A 19746-nucleotide genomic window follows, 5' to 3' on the forward strand; every position below is an offset into this window, starting at 1 on the left:
CAGGCTCCACGCGATGGTGCCGCATTTTGACAGCTCCCCTTCCCGCTCACACACAGGCACATGCACACACTCACGAAGGAGGCATTTACGACACCGATTGGGGCATGACTCACTTTGATAAAATGCATCACCCCAGCAGTTCCGACGGATCACAGAAGCGGCGTGAGAACCCAATCGAAAGTGTCTTCCTTGGGGGGAAATCAGATATGGTGTTTGTTGTGACAGTGGACATGGACCGATAAACATCCGCCGAGCAACCTGAATCGATCTGAATCCATCCTCCAGACTATACCGAAATCTGCTGTTGCCATCAATCTCTTTGCTTAGGGAAACCATTTCCAGGTCTCCTGCTAGCGTCCTGCCTCCTGCCTTCCCACACTATATAGTCTCCATTAGGCCTCGCAGCTTGTGGTGCCACACGAGGCACATAGTACTTGCAATTTCTCTGTGCGCTGCATCTGCAACTCGGCAATTTCGCAATCATCGAAATGCAATTCATTTATATGCTGGTCCGACTGCTCCTCCTTCCCAGCCTTTTCCTGGCTTTCCTTTTTTCTTGCGATCGAATCCTGCTGCAAAATATTGAAGGTAGGAGGAGCCGTTGCCGGTGCCGTTGCCGGTGCCGGAGCCGGTGCCGGAGCCTGCTCTGGCTTTCTGGTCCCGAGACAATCGATTACCGAACTGTAAGTGCGACTGCGACTGCGACTGGGGCGCAAACGTAATCAGACAAATTCAATTTACGGCAATTTGCATGCCGCTCTGGCAGTCCGACAGAGTTATCCGCGATTCGCCTTCGGAGTCGCAGTCTCTGTTTCCATGAAAAATGGCAATTGCTATGGATGTAGCAGTTGCAGTTGCAGTTGCAGTTGTTGCAGTTGCAGTGGCAGGCTGTGGATGTGTTTGCTGCCGTCATTCTAATGTATGGAGTAACTGGGAGGCAGGCGCACAGGCGCACAGGCACAGGCAAGGCAACTGCGCCTGCTTCCAAGGCTGTTTCCATCCGATCCGTGGTGCCCGCTGCCCATTTGGCGCCTTATCGCTGCACTCGCATCTTCCCCCCACAATTGCGGCAGCGGCAGCGGCAGCCGCAACCTGAGATCTGGCGGCAGGTTCGGGTTTTGTTGTTTTGGCCATTGCAGGAAATGAAAAATTGGCAAACATGCCACGCTCCGCTGTGCTCTCCTCTCCGCGTACATGCATATGCTGCACATAATTGGCGTTTATGCCACAAGCGACGAAATGCAACCTGCAATGCCCGCAAAGAAAACAAAAAACAGTGCAGAAATTCCAGCTACAGCTCCGAAGCCTTTGATACCCTTGCAGATCGATCGATATAGTGATCAGAATCAGATATCCAAAGGAAACTACTTCTTGTTGAGTTTTGATTGAATTATCTTTGGAGGAGGAAGAGTTTTTCTAAAAGGGACATGCTGCTTAGTCGATTGTTCCTATCCGATCCAATGATAGAGGCAGAGTCTCTGCCTTATTCGCCGGCCTTCAAAGCTTCAAAGGGTGTAGCTACACAATGTTGCTGATGCGTTGCTGATACGCCCGTTTGGTTGTGAAAAGTTGTCCGGATTTGCTCGTGGCTTTTGTTTGGTGTCCCCCCCTCGATCTCCCTCTCTCTCTCCCTCATTTTGGGGTGTGTCGACTGCAGCCGAATGCGGCCACTTTTTGCGCACTCACTTAACCTTTGAACTGGCAAATGTTGTCGCTGGTGGCAGCACTGCAGTGGTGGTGCTGCCTTGAAACGTGATTAAATTTAATTCACATTTGCTTCCTAAAAAGTTGTGTGGCATGTGAAATTTAGTCATTAGTTGTTGATATTGTGCGGCCATTAGTGCACACATTTGGCAGCCACGCCCACCACCGATCACGATCCGATACCTGCTGCAGGTGCCACAGAGCACTGAAGGAAACGTCTCCTATTTGTGTGTGGAAAGGAGACCACTGGTTGCATTGCAGTAACATCCCAGCACGATGGCTCCATTGAATTTGCATAGCCCAAACGATCCGAACGCTCCAAACGCGGCTAGAAATCGGTAATAATGATGGCGTGTCGCAGTCAGACACACGAAGAGAATTTAATTAGAAACGGGCCACGGTTCGGGCTGGGTTCTCTGTTTTGAGGTCAGGCAATCGCTGGGCAGAAAGCTTTGCGGCGTGTCAGCATGGCCATTTGCAGTAAATCAAATGCACAAAACTCTCGCCCAACAGCCCAAAATCCCAGCAGAAGCATTGCCACAGAACCAGAACCAAAACCAAAACCAGACCCATTCCCATTACCATTCCATGGCACAATTTGTACAAAGAATGGGCGAACGAATGTCGCAATCAAAATTTCAACATCATGTTGCCTCCTCGATTGCTGCAGCAGGAGGAGGAGGAGGTGCTGCGCTCACGGGACTATATTTAGCTCCAGTCGATCGGCCGTCGATGGGCCTAATGTTTCTGATTCTGTTTCTGTTTCGGAATCTGAAGTCGATTCCGAATGTCTTCCCATTGCACATACTACTCGTACTCGTACACACTGAACAGACAGACAGACAGACGGGAACTCAATAATAATGACCCAAAATCCACTTGAATGGAACTCTGAATATGCTTCTAATTGGCGCAAATTATTGTAGAGATCTTCTCCAGATTGTGGGGCCCCCAATAATGATGCCTGGGCCTTTGAAATTACCAGCAATTTGTGGCTGCTTCGGGACTCTGCAGACAAAATAAATCTTCTATTTATTCGGTTCTCCTCGGGCATGGCACTGAAGTATTCAATTACCATAAATTAATATTGTGGCTTAATTAGAGAGCCAGACAAAAAAAAGGGGAGCCATGTCCAAGGCTCTGAGACTAAACTTGACCCACAAATATCTATAGAACACACAGATACTCGTATTGTATTTTCCCTCTACCATCAGCTGCATTTATTCACTCTCTGATGAATGTCCAGTCTTTGAGATATAGTGGCCAGAGGTTTGCTAGGAACACAATCCTCTTGGGAGTTCCGTTCAATTGGTTCAATAATTAGTCACAATATCCTGAAGAGCAGAGATCTGAGGTCAAAGGTATCTGGTGGGAGCTATTCTTAGCCATCGTGTTGGGCGCCTCTGGCTCCAGGCAGCAAACTGTGGCAGTATGCTGTGTGTGCGCTTGTGCAACCAATTATTAATTGCATATGAATTATGCTGCAGCAACATTTCTGCATTCCTCCAACGGCCTGGCGCCGTCGTCTCCGTCCTCATCGCAGGCGTCAACGGCGTGTGCCTGGGCCTGAGCCTGCCTTTCTGTGGATGTGGATCTGGTTGTGGATGGGGACGGGGATGTGTGTGGGTGGATTGGCCAAGAGCCCAGAGAGTATTCCTGCTTCGGATCGAATTCCTTAGCCATTCTCCGACTTTGTCGCGCCCCTTTTTGCATTGCTTATTAAATCACAAAACAACGGCCCACACATAAATGAACGTTACGCCGCATTCCTTAAGCCGACGCAAGCCCTTTGGCTATGGCCACAGATCCAAGACCCAAGACCCAAGACCAAGACCGAGACCCAAGAAGGAGGACCAACATCCCCGACTCCAGCTGGACCAAGAGGAAGACAGTCACTTTTATGGGCTCCTTGTGCTCGGTGTTCTGGCAGCAGCCACAGCAGCAGCAATTCTTATTAATTGCAAGTGTCCGCACCTACTTTGCAACATGTTGCAATTAGAATCTTGAGCCTGGCTGCCTGCCTGTTGACGGAAGTCCATTCAAATGAAGACCCCCGAGGGTCCCCAGCCCCAGACCAGGGTTCAATGGACTCCAGACGCGAGTAAGGGACAGGGCAACATCTCTTCCACGGATCGGGAACCGCGAAAATTGATTTCTCTTGTTAGGGTTTTAGCACTTTTTTGGCCACAGCCATTCAGCCGTCCAGGCACCAGCTTAGTCAGGCATCCATTGAAGCCATCGAAGCCTCCAGTCGGCCAGGCAGTAATTAAAATAAATTGCTTTCGAAGCGCAGTCCCAGCCACATCTAGTGTTGGCCATCTAACGCTCTTTGCCCGTGTCCAGGTCCTGGGCTGGAACGGAGCTGTTGATAGAATTTGCACTCGACTTTGGTGTGGCTCCTGCCCCTGCTCCTGCCCCAGCCAGGACCATCAAAATAAAGCGCTAAATTGTTGCTCGTCTTTTCCTCTCTTTCATCACGCCATCGTCGTCGTTTCGTCGTGGCCGTGGTCGTCATAGCCATCTCCATACACCGATCGCTATGTCTGTGCCTGTGTCTGTGTCCGTGTCTGTGGCTGGTTCATTAACATATGTTTGCTCCTCAGACCGGCGGAGCATTGCTGGCTGTAAATTACCGATGGACAGAACAGGCTGCCCATGGCAGTGAAATTTTATGATGCCACAATTCCAATGGATATTCCAGTACTACTTAAAGCCAAACTGCTGACCAGAGCAGATGCCTCCTCGTGGATGCCAGTTAATGGGCGGCATTCAGCGTTCAGCATTCGGCATTCGGCATGGAGCAGATCTTTTGTGCATCAATTAAAGAAGTGGCCATAATTTGATTTTGGCCTGACCTGCTTTTTATGGCTGCACTGAGTTGCAGTTTTCCACTTGCCAATTATGGCTCCTGCTGCTGCTGTTGGTTGCATGCAACGCCGGTGGTCCACTGGTCGTTGTACCAATCTTGGACACACACTTTAGCCGTGGCTGAAACGCGATCTCTGCCATTTAAGTGATCTCTCCGCTCCGCTCTCCTCTGCTCTGGTCTGGTCTGCTCTACTCTGTCCTGCCTGTGGCATCTTTTCGCTGGAAAATCTTTAAACCACTTTGAGAGAGCATTGACCATTAATTGATGCCTTTCAAAAGCATTGACATTGGATGCTATGCTGGCATGTGGTCCACTGCCAGCTCCAGCTCCAGTTGGGGCAGGCTCTCCACATTCCTGGCGGTTCGATGCGGCCTCTAATGCCCATTCTTGGCTTTCATTTGATGGCAGTCGCTAATTTCTCGGGCTGTCATCCACCCATCAACGATGATGATGATGGGATCAGGCATTGAAGTGATGTAACCTTAGTGGGAAACATTCCACTTCCGATCCCATCCACTGCAGTGCACTGGGATCGTATCGCTGACCTTCAGCGATACCGAAGTGAAGACTCTAGCTGATTGGGATGCAGATTGACTTGTCATACAGACAGGCTGCAGAACTTGTTAACACTGTTAACAAACTGATATCTTGGCCAGCGGAGGAATGCAAATTTATCCAAGCGACGCACGGTGAACATGTTTATGGAGCTCATTAGCGGTAAGCCAGTGAGCCCTCTCCAGGTGGACCGGACCCACTCCCATCTAGAGTCAATATGGCCATCCACACTCAACTTTAGACTCTTGGCCTTCAAACTGGCAGACAAGCACAGTCTCTTACTCTGACTGTGACTCTGGCTCCTACTGATTGACTAACTGACTGACTGACTGACTGACTGACTGATTGAGTGAAGTTTTGAGCTATGGTTTGACTGGGTTAGCAGTCCCTTATGCAATCCACTGCTCCACTTATTGGAGCCCTCGTACTCTAATCAATCACGGAGCGAGCAAAAGACCTAAGCTCTGATTGACATTTCCTGCCTCTCCCTCGGTCTAACTGTCTTTGGTGCTCTCGACTCTCGGCTTTCGGCTGATGCGTATTTGATATGGGGGAAAATTGATTTCGAAAGCGAAAACCGCAGAGACGTAGACACAGAGACACCTTAAACCGCATGAAAATGTTGCCTGTCCACAGAGATTAGCGTCTCGCCTCCAGCTGCTTTGTTTGCCCAGGCCGTGGCGTCTCCCAGGCGAAGGTCAATGCAATGGCTCTGCTACTTTCCATATTTGCAGCTCCATCTGCTAATTAAATGTGATTGTTCAGTTTACGCAATGGCGCCACCCCCACTGCCTCTCTACCGCACTGCAAATGCGCTGATGGTGATGTCTCTATCTGGCCTTATGCGATCGTGCCTGAGGCCAATTTCACCGAGCCCTTGAACTGGTCATGGCCATATCCCCATCATGGTCGTTGTCCGCATCTGCCTCTGCACTGGCGTCCATATTTGGCACCGCCAGGCAAACATTAGCATAAGGCCAATGCCCTGCCATTTTCGGTCTCTCCATCTGAAACGGGGCTTGGCAGAGAGGCTGGAACGGGGACTGGAACTCCAACTGGAACTGCGACTAGAGTGAAATTAGTTTTTACCAGCGAATTTGTTCGCTGTTGCCATTTCCGCTGAGGCGGCTTTATTTAGTGGCTAAAATCTGTTCACACTTTTATGCATTTCGCGCATTTGTCATTCATTACAGACAGCCAGGCCAGCGATGGAAAGGGAAGGGGGTTCGTGACTGGGACTGGGACTGGGTATGGGATGCTTATGATGTTTATGGGCAACATCTTTAGCTGCAACTCTGAAATGCCAGAGTCAAGCAGTACGTCATTGAGAATGCACGAGATGTTGTGTCTAGGTGGGGAGCTCTTCAGCTCTCCGGCTCCTCCTCCTCGGGCTGGAGTGGAAAGTGCAACAGCTCTGGCTTCTCCGGTGCTCCTCCAGTGAAGTGTCGCATGCCAGGACAGGACAGGGGAGGGCACAGTGGGCCAATGACTGACTAAAACTTGAAGAAGAACATTTGCAGAACAACGATACGAATAAAGATAGTTCTGAAATTTAAATAAAATACTTCAAGGCATTAATGATGCTATTTACAGTAAAGCTTATGCCGAATCCCATTTGATGATCAAATGAATCCCATTTGGAATTGTTAAGTTTGCCATATTCTCGCTTCGATGTTGAACCATCTGTGCTGGCGCAAGTTAATTTAAAATCAGGCAGCCATGTTTTATGCGATTTTAGCACTTTTTAGCCTTGGCATGTTTCGGCGTGGCCTGGTAGTGGGCCTGTGCTGTTTAATGGATGTCTGCCCCATGGAATTTAGCACGTTTTGACATGCCGCACACCGCTCCAAGGAAAACTAATATGCCAGGCCTGTCCGTCTGTCCGTCTTTCCGTCTGCACGCCTGCCAGCCTGCCTGCCTCTTGGCCAGGCCGTGTGACATTTATGGCTTCCCCCGGCTCTCCGGCTGAGTATCTGTGTTTGAGTCTGGCTCTGGCTCTAGGTCTAGCTGTGCCACAGAGCTCTGTCTTTCACGTGCAAATATGAACAAGATTTATAACTTTTTGGCGGGGACATTTTCCTAGATTTTTGTTTGCTGCCGCTTTAAAAGGATTTCACTTTTCGCTGGAAACGCCAAAGGAGCCTCAGTCGGTGCTAGGCACTAAAAGCAAAAGTTGCCAAGTTGTTTGCCAATGCGTTGGCCTGGATGAGCATCACAGGCGCATCCACTGAACGGTGGCAGGAAGGGGTGGCAGGAGTGGTGAGCCGTTTAAGTGCCTCTGATCCATGGCCAGGCAGGGGCAGGCGGCGGCTACGGAACTCGCGAGCTAAAAATACATTTAAAATCTGTATGCCGCACTCCGTGAGGGAGCAGCATCTTGGAGAATTTGTATGGTTATGCGTCTGGAAGATTCGCTCAATTTGAAAAGAATTTCCAGACTATTTGTAGAGGAAAGCGGAAACGATCTAGCGATCTAATCTGCAAGAAATCATAAATGCCTCTTATCGAGCATTACATGGAGGAGATCTGCTTCAAGGATGGGCCCGATGGGTTTTCTTTCACTCACTATATTTCTATAGTATTCGTATTCTTCCTATAGATGAATGTTTGAGTTATTGAACTTTTGGAATGCTGCCCTAAGATTGATCGCATTTGGATTCGATTTTTCTTCGCTTTTTACGACTTCCTGGCCATTTTCCACGCACATTTTCCGCCCACATGTGTCCTAGGCATGCGGCTCACGTGTGCATTCTGCTTCTGCTTCCGTTTCGCAGTTTACGTTTCAGCTTAAAGTTTCAATTAAGTTGCGTTTTACTTCGGCTTCTTATCGGGGCAGATGTGTGCCCGAGTCGCATTGAATAACAACTTAATTGACAGTTGCAAAATGATGCGTGCCAATAAGCCATGAGCGCTTGGGACACGTCTGGCGGCCGTTCACAGTTGATAATGCCAGCCAGTGGCCCCACACCACAGCACACCACACCATCCACCCCGCCCCACTCCGGGGGCCACCAATGGGCCAGCATTTCCCTAAACACCAGACAAGCGATGGCGCCAGGCCAGTATTTGTAGAGGAAAGCGGAAACGATCTAGCGATCTAATCTGCAAGAAATCATAAATGCCTCTTATCGAGCATTACATGGAGGAGATCTGCTTCAAGGATGGGCCCGATGGGTTTTCTTTCACTCACTATATTTCTATAGTATTCGTATTCTTCCTATAGATGAATGTTTGAGTTATTGAACTTTTGGAATGCTGCCCTAAGATTGATCGCATTTGGATTCGATTTTTCTTCGCTTTTTACGACTTCCTGGCCATTTTCCACGCACATTTTCCGCCCACATGTGTCCTAGGCATGCGGCTCACGTGTGCATTCTGCTTCTGCTTCCGTTTCGCAGTTTACGTTTCAGCTTAAAGTTTCAATTAAGTTGCGTTTTACTTCGGCTTCTTATCGGGGCAGATGTGTGCCCGAGTCGCATTGAATAACAACTTAATTGACAGTTGCAAAATGATGCGTGCCAATAAGCCATGAGCGCTTGGGACACGTCTGGCGGCCGTTCACAGTTGATAATGCCAGCCAGTGGCCCCACACCACAGCACACCACACCATCCACCCCGCCCCACTCCGGGGGCCACCAATGGGCCAGCATTTCCCTAAACACCAGACAAGCGATGGCGCCAGGCCAGTTCAAGCCACGGGGACAGACAAACTGAAATGCCGATTAAAATATCAATTGCCAGACGACAACGATGCGGACACCGCGGACCCAGCGGTCATGACGATGATGACGATGGCGACTAAGCGCATTAATTTAACGCCATCAACAGCTGGCCAAGACGATCCAAGACGTTCCAAGAAGTCCAGGAGGGTGGGGCCGAGACGGTCAGATTGCGACAGCGGGGCCAATGCATAAACAAAATGTCATCCGCTGGCCGCTGGAGAGGTGCAGCATTTGATCGATTCCAATTCCGATTCCAATTTCGATTTCGGGGCCGTGCCGAATCCAATTCCGATATGCATCGAACAGCACTTTCCCCTGCCGTCGCGCAATATTCAATGTCGCGACTGGGACTTGCACTTGGCTTATAAATCAGGCCCAGACGCCTGGCCAGCATCTTGTCAACGCCGCCGTCGCCGCTGCAGCTGCCAGCTGGATCTTCTGCCTGGGTCGGGTGCGGTTCGGTACGGACCTGGATGACCTTTGGGCGCTGCGCTGATATTTTTAGCTGCAATCGCGTAATTGTGTGAAATTGTGTCAGCTCAGCCATAAATTGCCAGCTTTAAGAGCTCCGCTCAGCGGTACGCGGGGGACACCTGAAGCCAGACTGGCTGGACTTTGTCGCTGGGGCATTAAAGGGATTTGGATTTGGAAAATGAAACCAGACAACACTTCAGCCTCTCCGCACTGTCATAGGCCCCGTAACCGACTCTGTTTCGGTTTTGGTTTCGGTTTCTGTTTCTGTCTCTGTCTCTGTCCCTGACACCCTTTCTGGCCATGAGGGGGCTACTCCAATTGCAAATTGCAAAATGACAGAGAGCCAAACCGCACTTTGCCGTCACGGCATTGTTTCCCCGCCTGGCAGTGCGACAGGCCTGAAGAATTTGTTGCATATTTCAGGCGAAGATCGTCGGCCAGATTAGAGGATATTCCTGTCGGGCTTTCCGACACCGACTTCGACTACGACTCTGCCATAAATAGCTGAAAATAGCCGCCACAGCTGTTGGCCTTTAATTAAATGCTCCCCCGGCAAGTGGCAGCGATTAGAGTCAGCATCTCTGTCAGCAGAGAGGCAGAGAGGGAGAGAGGGAGATAACCTGTCGGCACAGCAGCCCACGGTTCGGCAATTAAGCAAAACGCTCTGGTCTGGCCATTTAACTGGGTCACCATGGAGGCAGAAGTGCGATCCGATCCGTTCCGTTCCGATCCGATCTATCTATTGGCTGCTGCTGGATCCTATGCTCGAGTGGATGTATCTGCGGCCCACGCATGCGCAGCCCCTGCAAAATAATCAAACAAAATGATGGAAAATTAAATGTACAAATCATGTTTACGACTTGTCGTCAGTCCGTCCCGAAAAAGACTGGCTTTGAGAGGCAGCGCGACTGGGGAGCGACTACGGAGCGGCTGGGGAGACTACTAGACAGGACAGCCTCTCAAGTTTGCCAGTGGGCGTGGCACTACTCATGCAAACTAATTGTTGTTCGTGGCGTTGCAAAATGTTGCCCAGCATGTTGCCAACAGCATTGCCTCCCCTCGAGCCCAACACCGAAGTCGGAGTCCGCGCTGGAGCCACATTGACACCATTCGCAATTAGAAGAAAAAGTGCCCCGTCGGCTACTGTGCCGCACAGCCCCAGAAGAGGAGTACTGGAACGCAGGATGGGGCTATGCTAATACCTGCAGCATTCTAAATAGCTAAAAACCAGCTCTGCTCTGGCCGGCCATTCCTTTTCCACGGTAGCAGCCAAGCAGCCGATCAACGTGGGCCGAGAGGCACACAAGTTTTGACTTTAAAACTTAATTGCTGATTTGCTCAGCCTTCTGCCAGAGCAGAAGGGGAGGGGAGCAGGCTGTTAGTTTAATGTGCTAACAGATAATCACATCCAATAAGGCCACAATGAAGATGGATTCCGGGTGCAGAAGGTGGGAGATTCAGAGAGATATCCTTGCTGAGTTGATCCCGTAGCGCCCCAAGGAATTCCATTCCTATTTATAGAATATTCACGATCCCTCTCCGATTTCCATGGCCAGCAATTTGCAGAAATTTGTCTTCCTTCGGCAGAGGGAAGGGATCGAACGATCAGCAGTCGTTAAGGCTGCTTCATGCTCTATTGACTATTGACTGACGCGATCTATAATTGAGCGTACGAGTGTGTGTGTGTGTGTGTGTGTGTGTCGATAATGTTATTAAATCCACAGTTGTGAGTGCTTTTGATTAATTGAAGCATTTGTGAGAAATGATGAGCAGGCTTTGGAATGTCCATTCCAATTGCCGGCGACGTCGATGTTGACTGTGTTGCCTGTTGCATGGTTGGTTGCATGGCATGGTTGCCTCTTGTCTGTTGTCTGTTCTCCGTTGTCTGTTGCCTGTTGCTTGTTGCTGACCAACTGTAGCCTGTTACCTGGCTGTGGTTTTGGTTTTGGCCATGTTGCGTTGGCATATCAATTCACATGTCAGGCCGCCAGGCAGGCACGCTCGCACAACAGGCAACAGGCAACAGGCGGTGGGGGCAACGGCAATAGCAACCTACTTATTTATGCAGCAGACTTGGTCTGATCGTGGCCAGAACCCGCTCGCCGCCGCCACCGCTGCCTGCCCCGACTGACTGATGGCCACATTCTGACTCTGCGGCCCGGGCTCCGCATCCTGGGGCCAAACAACTCAATACATCAGCCGTCTGTTGGCAGTGCCCTGGCATAATTCATTTTACGCAGCTAAATTATAGCAAATATCGCTAAAATTATGTATTCTGTGGCTCGATCCAATCCGATCCGATCGGATCGGATCGTATTGGTTTCGAGCGTTAGACACACAGCCCACACACTCCCCAAACTGCAGCTAACATTCTCTGCTCTGCGTGTCGCTCCACTCGTTTCAGGTAGCACCACAGAGCTGGCACCTTCGCTGCTGGGCATCTACGACACATTGACGAACAGCCTGGCTGCCAGCGCGGGCGTGGCAGCTCCAACTGCGACACACGAGACCAAGAGCCAGGCACAGGCCCAGCTCCAGCTCAAGGCGCAGGCCAAGACGAACATCAGCAGTGGCGAATCGACGTCCAAGAGGAGCAACAGCAGCAGCAGCAACAGCTCCACATCGAGCGGCACGAGTGTCTCCACCAGCGATGATCAATCGGCCAGCTACTCGCTAACTGCCTCCAGCCCTCAGCTTGCAGCCAGCGTCCGTGCCCCGCCCCTGGTGGTGGCTGGTCTGCAGGACGAACCGGATGGGGCACAGTTGAGCCGCCTGGTGGTGCATCGGCGACAGGAGCTAGGCAGCAGCAACAGCAGCCTCGCCTCGAGCGGCAGCCGACGCGGCAGCAACATTCGCATCCTCTCGGCCAACGTGCACCGCATCATCACGCACTCGGACGCCGAGCCCGTGGATGCCATTGACATTGAGGCACTGCAGCAGCCGCAGCCGCAGCAGTCGCAATCATCCCCGCAGCTATCCCAAAGAAGTCCCAGGCAGGGACGCTACGTCAAGACGAGCAGCGGCAGTGGAGGAGGCCATCCGCCAGTGGCCACGTGTACGCCCAAGCCAAAGCTTTCCCACATCCCCCTGTCCAAGACCACGGGCAAGCTGTTCACGCAAGGGGGCCACGAACTGCCCACCTTCGACGCTAGCAACGAGTACGTCAACTCCCTGACCTTTGCCGCCTCGGAGAAGGCGCGAAAATCACATCCGGCGACACCGTCGGACGACGACAGAACCCCCACGAACAAGAGCGTCCCCGGAACCCCGTTCCACTTTGATGGAAATCCCTTTTCGCCGCGCAAACTGACGCTTCCCCGCTACGAGTTCCAGCAGAGCATCAAGCTGATCGAGATGGAGCAGCTCGCGGCCACCAGTGTACAGCTGCAGCACGCCCGGCCAGCCACCCCAGGCACACCAACCACCCCCTCCACCCCCTCCACGCCGGCCGCCCCTCTGCGGCCCAAGGAGTTTGTGTGCAGCGAGCCCCTCAGCCCCGTGGAGCTGGTGGACACCATTAACTTTGACCTGGTTGCCCAGCACATCGAGCGTCTCACTCTGGCCGATCTGGGGGCCAACGAGGGGCCGAATGCGGAGCTGATCGAGGCCGTTAACAAGCCTCTGATCAGCAAGCCGCTGGTGAGAAGCTCCTCGGCCGCCTGTGCATCAACGATCACCAGCTCCCCGCTGCTGACCTACGCCCGCACCAAGAGCCTCAGTGCCAAGGCCTCGACCCTGGGCGCGGGAGTGCCCCTGAAGCTGCCCACGGCCGAGCAGCTGGCGGAGCTGGAGGAGGCCAATAAGCTGTCGGCGGAGAGCCTGGACCGCCTCACAGACATCAAGCCAAAGTTTGCCGCACGCCTCAACAACCGCCCGCTGTCGTCCTCCTCCATCTGCTCCACCTCGTCCAGCTCCAGTTCGGGATCCGATCAGCTGCTCCACGGGAAGCACGCTGCCACCTCGTATCTGGCGAGTGTCGAGAGTCTGGCGGAGAGCGAGAACGAGCTAGGGGATCCCCACCACCATCATCCGCACCACACGGTCTCAATGAGTGTCCTGGAGCGGGCTAGCCTGGAGATCATCGACTCGGAGCGCAGCTTTGTCGAGGACCTCGGTCAGGTCATCAAGGGGTGAGTGATCTCTGCCCAAGCTAAGGACTCCCTGGATTTACCGGAACTTTTTCTTACCTTAGATACCTGCTGGATTGGAAGGAGCGTGCCTGTCTGCGTGTGAACGAATTGCAAATACTCTTTGTCAACATTGAAGAGATTTACGAATTCAACTCGATGCTGCTGCAGCGACTGATCAACTCTGGGATGGAGCCGGGCAGGATCGCCAGATGCTTCATAGATCTGCGCGATGGCTTTGATGTGTATACAACATATTGGTGAGTGGTCTTTTTATTGTTTGATTACTGCTCTTACTGTGCATTTCCTACTCGTATCTTATGGATACTTTTGAGGATCTGTTCATTCTTTTCATTACTGTTCAATGTCTAACGTTGTCCGGGTTCTGCTCCGCTCTCACTCTATTGTCCGATTGCTGTTCCCACAAATCCTCTGATTCCACTGTACCACAGTGACCTCTCCGCTCGCTGTGATTCGGTGGCAAGCCACTGCTTTGACCATCGCTGCTGGCTGGCGTGTTCGCTCGATCTCTGATACAGCGGCGGCCAATAACGGTAACGGCGGCCACATGATCACGATAGCAGCGTGGCATGGCATGGCATGACGATGACGATGACGACAACGATGGCGTCTTTGGCAGTCCAGGCACGCCATGTTCCATTTAAACGCTGACGTTTACCCCGAACCATTGCCGCTGCTCCATTGCTCCATTGCGCTGCTGCGCTGTTGGGGCTGTCAGTGCCAATTTGGAGTAGAGTGAGGGAAAAGAGTTTGATGGCTGGAGTTTGATTTGTCGCCCCGAATGACACAGCGGCATATATCATCCGTCTGCAGGCTGCACTCTTCTCCCACTCGTCCCACTCGCTCGCCCCACTGGGGTATGCAACTGATTTTAAAGTCAAATTTCATGTTCGCCTGATGAAGACCTAAAGCGCTTTCCCAGCCATAGCACATGCCATAAATCTTGTTGTTCATTGTATGTCATTCGCTCCCCCGCAGCACCAGCTACCCGGAAGCCATCTCGCTGCTGACCAAGCTGCTCCAGGCAACGCACACGAACGCCCTGCTGGCCTCCACGCAGAAGATGTTGCAGCACCGTCTGCCCCTGGGCTCCTATCTTTTAAAGCCAGTGCAGCGCATCTTGAAGTACCATCTGCTCCTCGACGTGAGTACGAACTGGGGAATGGGGATGGGGAAGGGAGGGGTCCAGCAGCAGTGACTGACAGTTGATTGTCTCTTTCTCCACATTCACAGAGCCTGCGCAAGCACTGCGATGTCAAGGAGGTGGCCGAGGCCTATGTGATCATGCGCCAGGTGGCGCACAACATTGACCAGGTGAAGCGCAAGCAGGAGCAGCAGAGCCGCGTCAAGGAGCTGTCCGGCATACTGGACGGCTGGCTGGGTCCGGGTAAGTCCTCAAAAATGCACTTCTGTCGAAGAAAACTACTCACTCCTTGGAATCCCTAGAGCTGACCGTTTTGGGGGAGCTGCGCCAGGAGGGCCTCCTAATGGAGCAGCACAACAAGTCGCGTCTTGTGCTGCTCTTCGCCACCATGCTGATCATCACCAAGCAGAAGGAGGACGGACGTCTGCAGTTCAAGACCTACATACACGTGAGTTGAACGACCTCCCAGCACTTCCTCCTCCCCCTACTAAGTGTGTGTATGTGCACCCTGCTCTCCCACAGCAAAACAATCTGATGCTGAGCGAACACTTGCCCGGGGAGCCGACCAGCTTCTACGTCATACCCTTCGATGAGCCGCGCAATCAAATCAAGCTGACGGCCAGAAATCGTGACCAGAAGCGTATCTGGACGCAGCACATTAAAGGTGTCATGCTGGAGAAGCTTGACATACCCATGCGAGCCAAGGAGCTCGTCTTTCAGCTGGGTAACGAGGAAGGTGAGCGCACTCTGTCCTCCGTGGTTGCTGGTTAGCTTAGCCTTCAGCTCTAGGAGCCTAGTTTTGTTGCTGTTGTTGTGTCGCCGTTGATGTGGCCGAAACACTTAACGATTTGGATTGGGTCTGGGAATGGGAATGGGGCAAGATGATGAAGTGCCTGCGCCTGACGCTACAGTTATGCACATGCACTTGCCTGCACTGCGCGATCTTGCACACGTATATGCTCGTATGAGACTCCTTCCAGTAGATCTACTCGTATCAAGTGCCCGTTCCTTTCTCACTGTGCACTTATGATTCGCACGCTCCAGCTAAAGTGAGATAACCAAGTGGCAGTCGTTAGGAGAGATTTGTGTGCCGGGAGATCTGTGGTCTGTGTCTGTCTGTCTGTATCTCTGGCCCTGTTGCCTTTCCCCAAAATCGTGCCAAATCTGTCGACGCCTCGGCGGCAAGTTGATTTATTACATATTTCTGCCCGATGTAGGCTTATTTTAATTGCAAATTTCTTGGGCACTACTGTACTACTGACTACTGACTGCTGACTAGTGCCAGCACTTATGTGTCCTCATATAATCGTCATCTGTTTCGGTCCACATCATACTGTATGTACTTTGTTTTTTGGTGTCGTACATTAATACTAACTAGATTAGGGGGCACAGCTCAAACTACTATTCGTATCTGTGTTGCCATTTATCTCGATCTGAATTAACTCTACTCTATACAAATGCTATATGTTTACCGTTGTAGTACTACCAGTGATGCATTCTAAAACTAAACATCCCAAAACAAAGAAACGAAAACTTTGATTAGTTTTTAAGGGTGTTCTAAGGCTAAACAACCCCCCCGAGACTGAAACTGAAACTGATCTAGCCGCTACCTACTCTACTCGTAATTTCCTACAACACACCAAATGCGATCAGACTAAATTGACAACCTACCAACTGCTACAATATCTATAAAAATGCAAAATCCCAGTACATATAACCGTTTAACCATCCTAACTGTAATCGTTAATCGTTACTCGTAATCGTAATCGTAATAGTAGAGTCGGTACCGTTTATGGTTTATCGCTTATCGTTGCTGGTATCGAGAGCCCAGTAAGTATCACGAGATTCGCATATCTAGTTGGATTGAATTGTTAGCTTTAATTGGCCTTTAACACGCTCGGGGTCGGGTCTGTATGTTGCATGCATCCTAACCCACATTCGAAAGAACCCACTTAACTACTAATCCAAGTCACTGACCGCATGAGCGCATGAACCGCTCCCAGACTGTTCTGCCAGACTGCCGGAATGCTTCTTCAGAATGTATCCTCACTGGTGTTTGTCCCACGCCCTTTCTCACCGTCGCCCGCTTATCACGACCTGAGCTAAGTTTGACCCTTGACTAACGAAGCTCTCCCGCAGATCGCACGCCGGACCGCAGCTTATGGAAGTGGAGTCTCCACTCCAGCAGCAACTCCACGCCCACGTATCTGGAGCGTCGCAACGCCTGTCGGCGAAGCGAGATCCGCCAGCGCAACTCCAAGGGCAAGCGCAAGACGGTGAGCAATTCCACCTCCTTCGATAGCTCTTTCAACGAGTCCCTGGAGCTGGACCAAAACCAAAACCAGAACCAGAGCGAGGAGCAGGAGTCCAAGGCCTCCAAGCCCTCCAAGCCGCTGTCACGCAACAACAGCCTGGACGACACGGCCCTGCAGAAGCTGGCCGACGCGATGCGGTATCGCAAGCGAGATGGATCTGGAAAGGAGGTGACCAAGTCTCCGGCAAAGAAGGCGTGCAAGTGCCGGCAGGAGGATCATGCGGATCAGGCGGACCAGTGTCTTTGCATTCTGTGCGATCAACGTAGTCGCAGCGCCAAGTCGCAGTCGCCAGTCTTTAGCTACAAGGCGCTCAAGGAACGCAGCAAGTCCGTGCCACGCATCGGCGGATTCAGCCTGGACGAAGAGGCAGAGCAGGATCAGGAGCAGGACGATGACAGCGCCGCCTCCTTGCGGGGCAGCAAGCCCGATCTGAGCGAACGCAAGGCCAAGGCCAAGGGCTTCTTCGAGGTGAAGCAATACAACAACAAGACAATGCCCAAGCGGATAGCCACACTCAAGAAGCAGCGCACCAACAGCAAGAGCTGCTCCAAGTTCTACATGGATCTCAGCGAATTCGACAACAGCAGTTCCACCGTCCTCAAAATAACCGAGTCCACGGAGGAGCTGCGGCCAGAGCAGGACATAGAACTGGCCAAGGAGGCAGAGACGTTAAACGAGCCAACGTCCGATGTGGTGGACCACGGTCACGATCAGTATTACAGCAACCAGGAACTGCTGTCGCCGGCGGAGAAGTCCAAGCGTGATGCCCAGATTGTGCTCGATCTTCTCAAGAACACCAAGGAGTTCGAGCGCATCTACAACAAGCTGCAAAAGCGACGCGAGAGTCCTGTCAGCCCCGTCAGTCCATTGTCCCCCAGCCAGGATCTCAATCGAGTGCCTGCCCTACCGCCACGGCCACCATCTCGCTCCCCTCCGCCGCTGGAGCTGGAGGATCAAGCCAAGCGACGGGCCGAGCTCGAGGAGCCCATCTACGAAACCTTGCTACGCAGCGTCCATGTCCCGTACAAGTTCTCCCCCGTCCTAGGTCGCGCCAAGTCCGCCCAAATGCTGAAGAAGCGAAGCACGACAACATCGGCCGCCCCGCGTCCAGAGTCGGATTACGTGACCTTGGTCTACTCGCTGGAGGGCGTGCTCCAGAGGGTGGGCGAGGAGGCAGTGCAACGGGACAGCTGTGGCTCGGATGCCACGTGTTCCAGTTCCTCCTCCGGTTCCACCCTGAAACGGGACAGCCAGAATACGGTGATCAACCTTTGCCTAGAGGATCAGGCAGCCCTCTACGCCCGTCCCATACCAAAGAACCTAATGAAGCGCGGCAACGGAGAGGGAGGCCCAGGCCACGAGAACGTGTCCAATTCGGAGAGCTCCCTGCTGCCGCGTGCCCTCAAGTCCATCGATAGCCTGACCCTGGCCTTTGGCCGCTCCAACCACCCGCCGGAGCGACGTGTCTCCGATGTGAGCGAGATGTGCCGCCAGAGCGTGCTGCATCGGCAGGGCAGCGAGGCGTTGGGCGAGCGAATGGCCCACGTCGACTACGTGGACCCCAAGACCCTGTTCAGCCTGATGGCCATGGTCAGCTCAGAGCGGGACTCTGTCTTCTCGCTGACCTCCTCCTCCAGCGACAGCATGTGCGAGCAGCAGCGCAAGCGGTCCGTGGCGGAGCCGCCGCCCACCAATTTCGAGTACGAGCACCAGGTAGAGGACAGTCTGGAGAATGATTTCCGCGACTCGGCCATCTACAGTGATGACAACGAGAAGCGCAGCGGCGACTACGACCTCAGGAGACCCAGCAGTCCTCCTCCGCCACCACCACTTGGTCCACGACCCACCCCACCACCGCAGATAGCCCCTAAGCCCTCGAAGGATGCCGTGCATGAGCTGCTGTCCCAAGCCCACCAGCAGTCCCTCAAAAGAGGAGTCGTCGTCTGTCAGGCGGCATCGCGCAGCTGGGTCCTCCAGCAGATTGAGAACTTTAACAAGTAGGGTAAAGGCTGCAGGAAACGAGATCCATTGCCATAAGCACAATTCCTTTGTAATATCCATCTGTACAGTACATAAGCAAATGCGAACCTTAAAGATACTACCTTTAGTCGACTGTTTTATAAATAGATTGTAGATTGTAGCAGAGTCATTAAATACAAATCTTAATCACATGGATGTGTTCTGTATGAATATGTTAGTCATTCGCCGTGGTGGAGACTTAGGTTCAGACACTTGGGCATCGAGACGATCCTCAGGATCAGAACATTCATTGCCAAGCACTTTATGTACGCCAGCGAAAATATTTATGTATATTTTGGAGCGAGGTTTTATGTTGAGACCAGGGTTCATTAACTGTTCCATATTCAGAGAAAAAAAGGATGTATAAATTCCTTCTGACGTATTGCACATGTTCGAACAATGCTTACCGCACTATTATGGTAACCACTTAAATCGGTCGCAATAGATTTTCCATTTTTCAGCAGCAGCAGCAAATATACACAAATCAGGAGGCTCATTTTTTTAAATGAAAGAAAATGAAAGAAAAGTGCAATGCACTTATATAATAAATAATAAGATTATAAGCGGACAAAACTTCCGTATATTCCATATTTGAAATGACCATAACCATGACTAATTTAATTGCAGAAACTGCTTATATTATACGAATTATAAGTTTCGTTTCTTTCTATTTTCTGACATCCGGCAACTGTGCAATTGCTGGAAATATAGTAAAAATGTACAACAACTTTGAATCAACCCGCCCAACTTCGAACAATTTTCTGGCAGTCTGGCCACGTTTAATTCCCATGGCAGC

General features: G+C 51.7%; 1 protein-coding gene and 1 long non-coding RNA gene across 5 annotated transcripts in view; one reads left to right on the forward strand and one right to left on the reverse strand.

Annotated features, from left to right (window-relative positions):
* LOC117189825 (myosin-M heavy chain-like) overlaps positions 1–19102 on the forward strand; it is a 107639-nt gene extending 88537 nt beyond the window's left edge. For 2 of the 4 annotated variants that reach the window (XM_033394889.1, XM_033394890.1), the window contains exons 2-8: positions 11729–13454; positions 13517–13711; positions 14451–14616; positions 14706–14859; positions 14919–15064; positions 15139–15352; positions 16756–19102. In XM_033394889.1, coding sequence (XP_033250780.1) covers positions 11729–13454; positions 13517–13711; positions 14451–14616; positions 14706–14859; positions 14919–15064; positions 15139–15352; positions 16756–18932 — 4778 coding nt within the window. In that variant the 3' untranslated portion in view covers positions 18933–19102. Of the gene's footprint in view, positions 1–11728; positions 13455–13516; positions 13712–14450; positions 14617–14705; positions 14860–14918; positions 15065–15138; positions 15353–16096; positions 16709–16755 lie in introns of those variants that run through there. The other 2 variants (XR_004473584.1, XM_033394891.1) reach the window with 2 other exon arrangements.
* On the reverse strand, positions 19031–19467 carry LOC108159816. The gene is made up of 2 exons (XR_001775357.2): positions 19358–19467; positions 19031–19283 (listed from the first exon to the last, which is right to left on the reverse strand). It is a non-coding gene; the product is annotated as an uncharacterized LOC108159816 (long non-coding RNA).
* Between the last annotated feature and the right edge of the window lie 279 nt (positions 19468–19746).

This window comes from Drosophila miranda (assembly GCF_003369915.1).
Source record: "Drosophila miranda strain MSH22 chromosome Y unlocalized genomic scaffold, D.miranda_PacBio2.1 Contig_Y1_pilon, whole genome shotgun sequence".
Lineage (NCBI taxonomy): Eukaryota > Metazoa > Arthropoda > Insecta > Diptera > Drosophilidae > Drosophila > Drosophila miranda.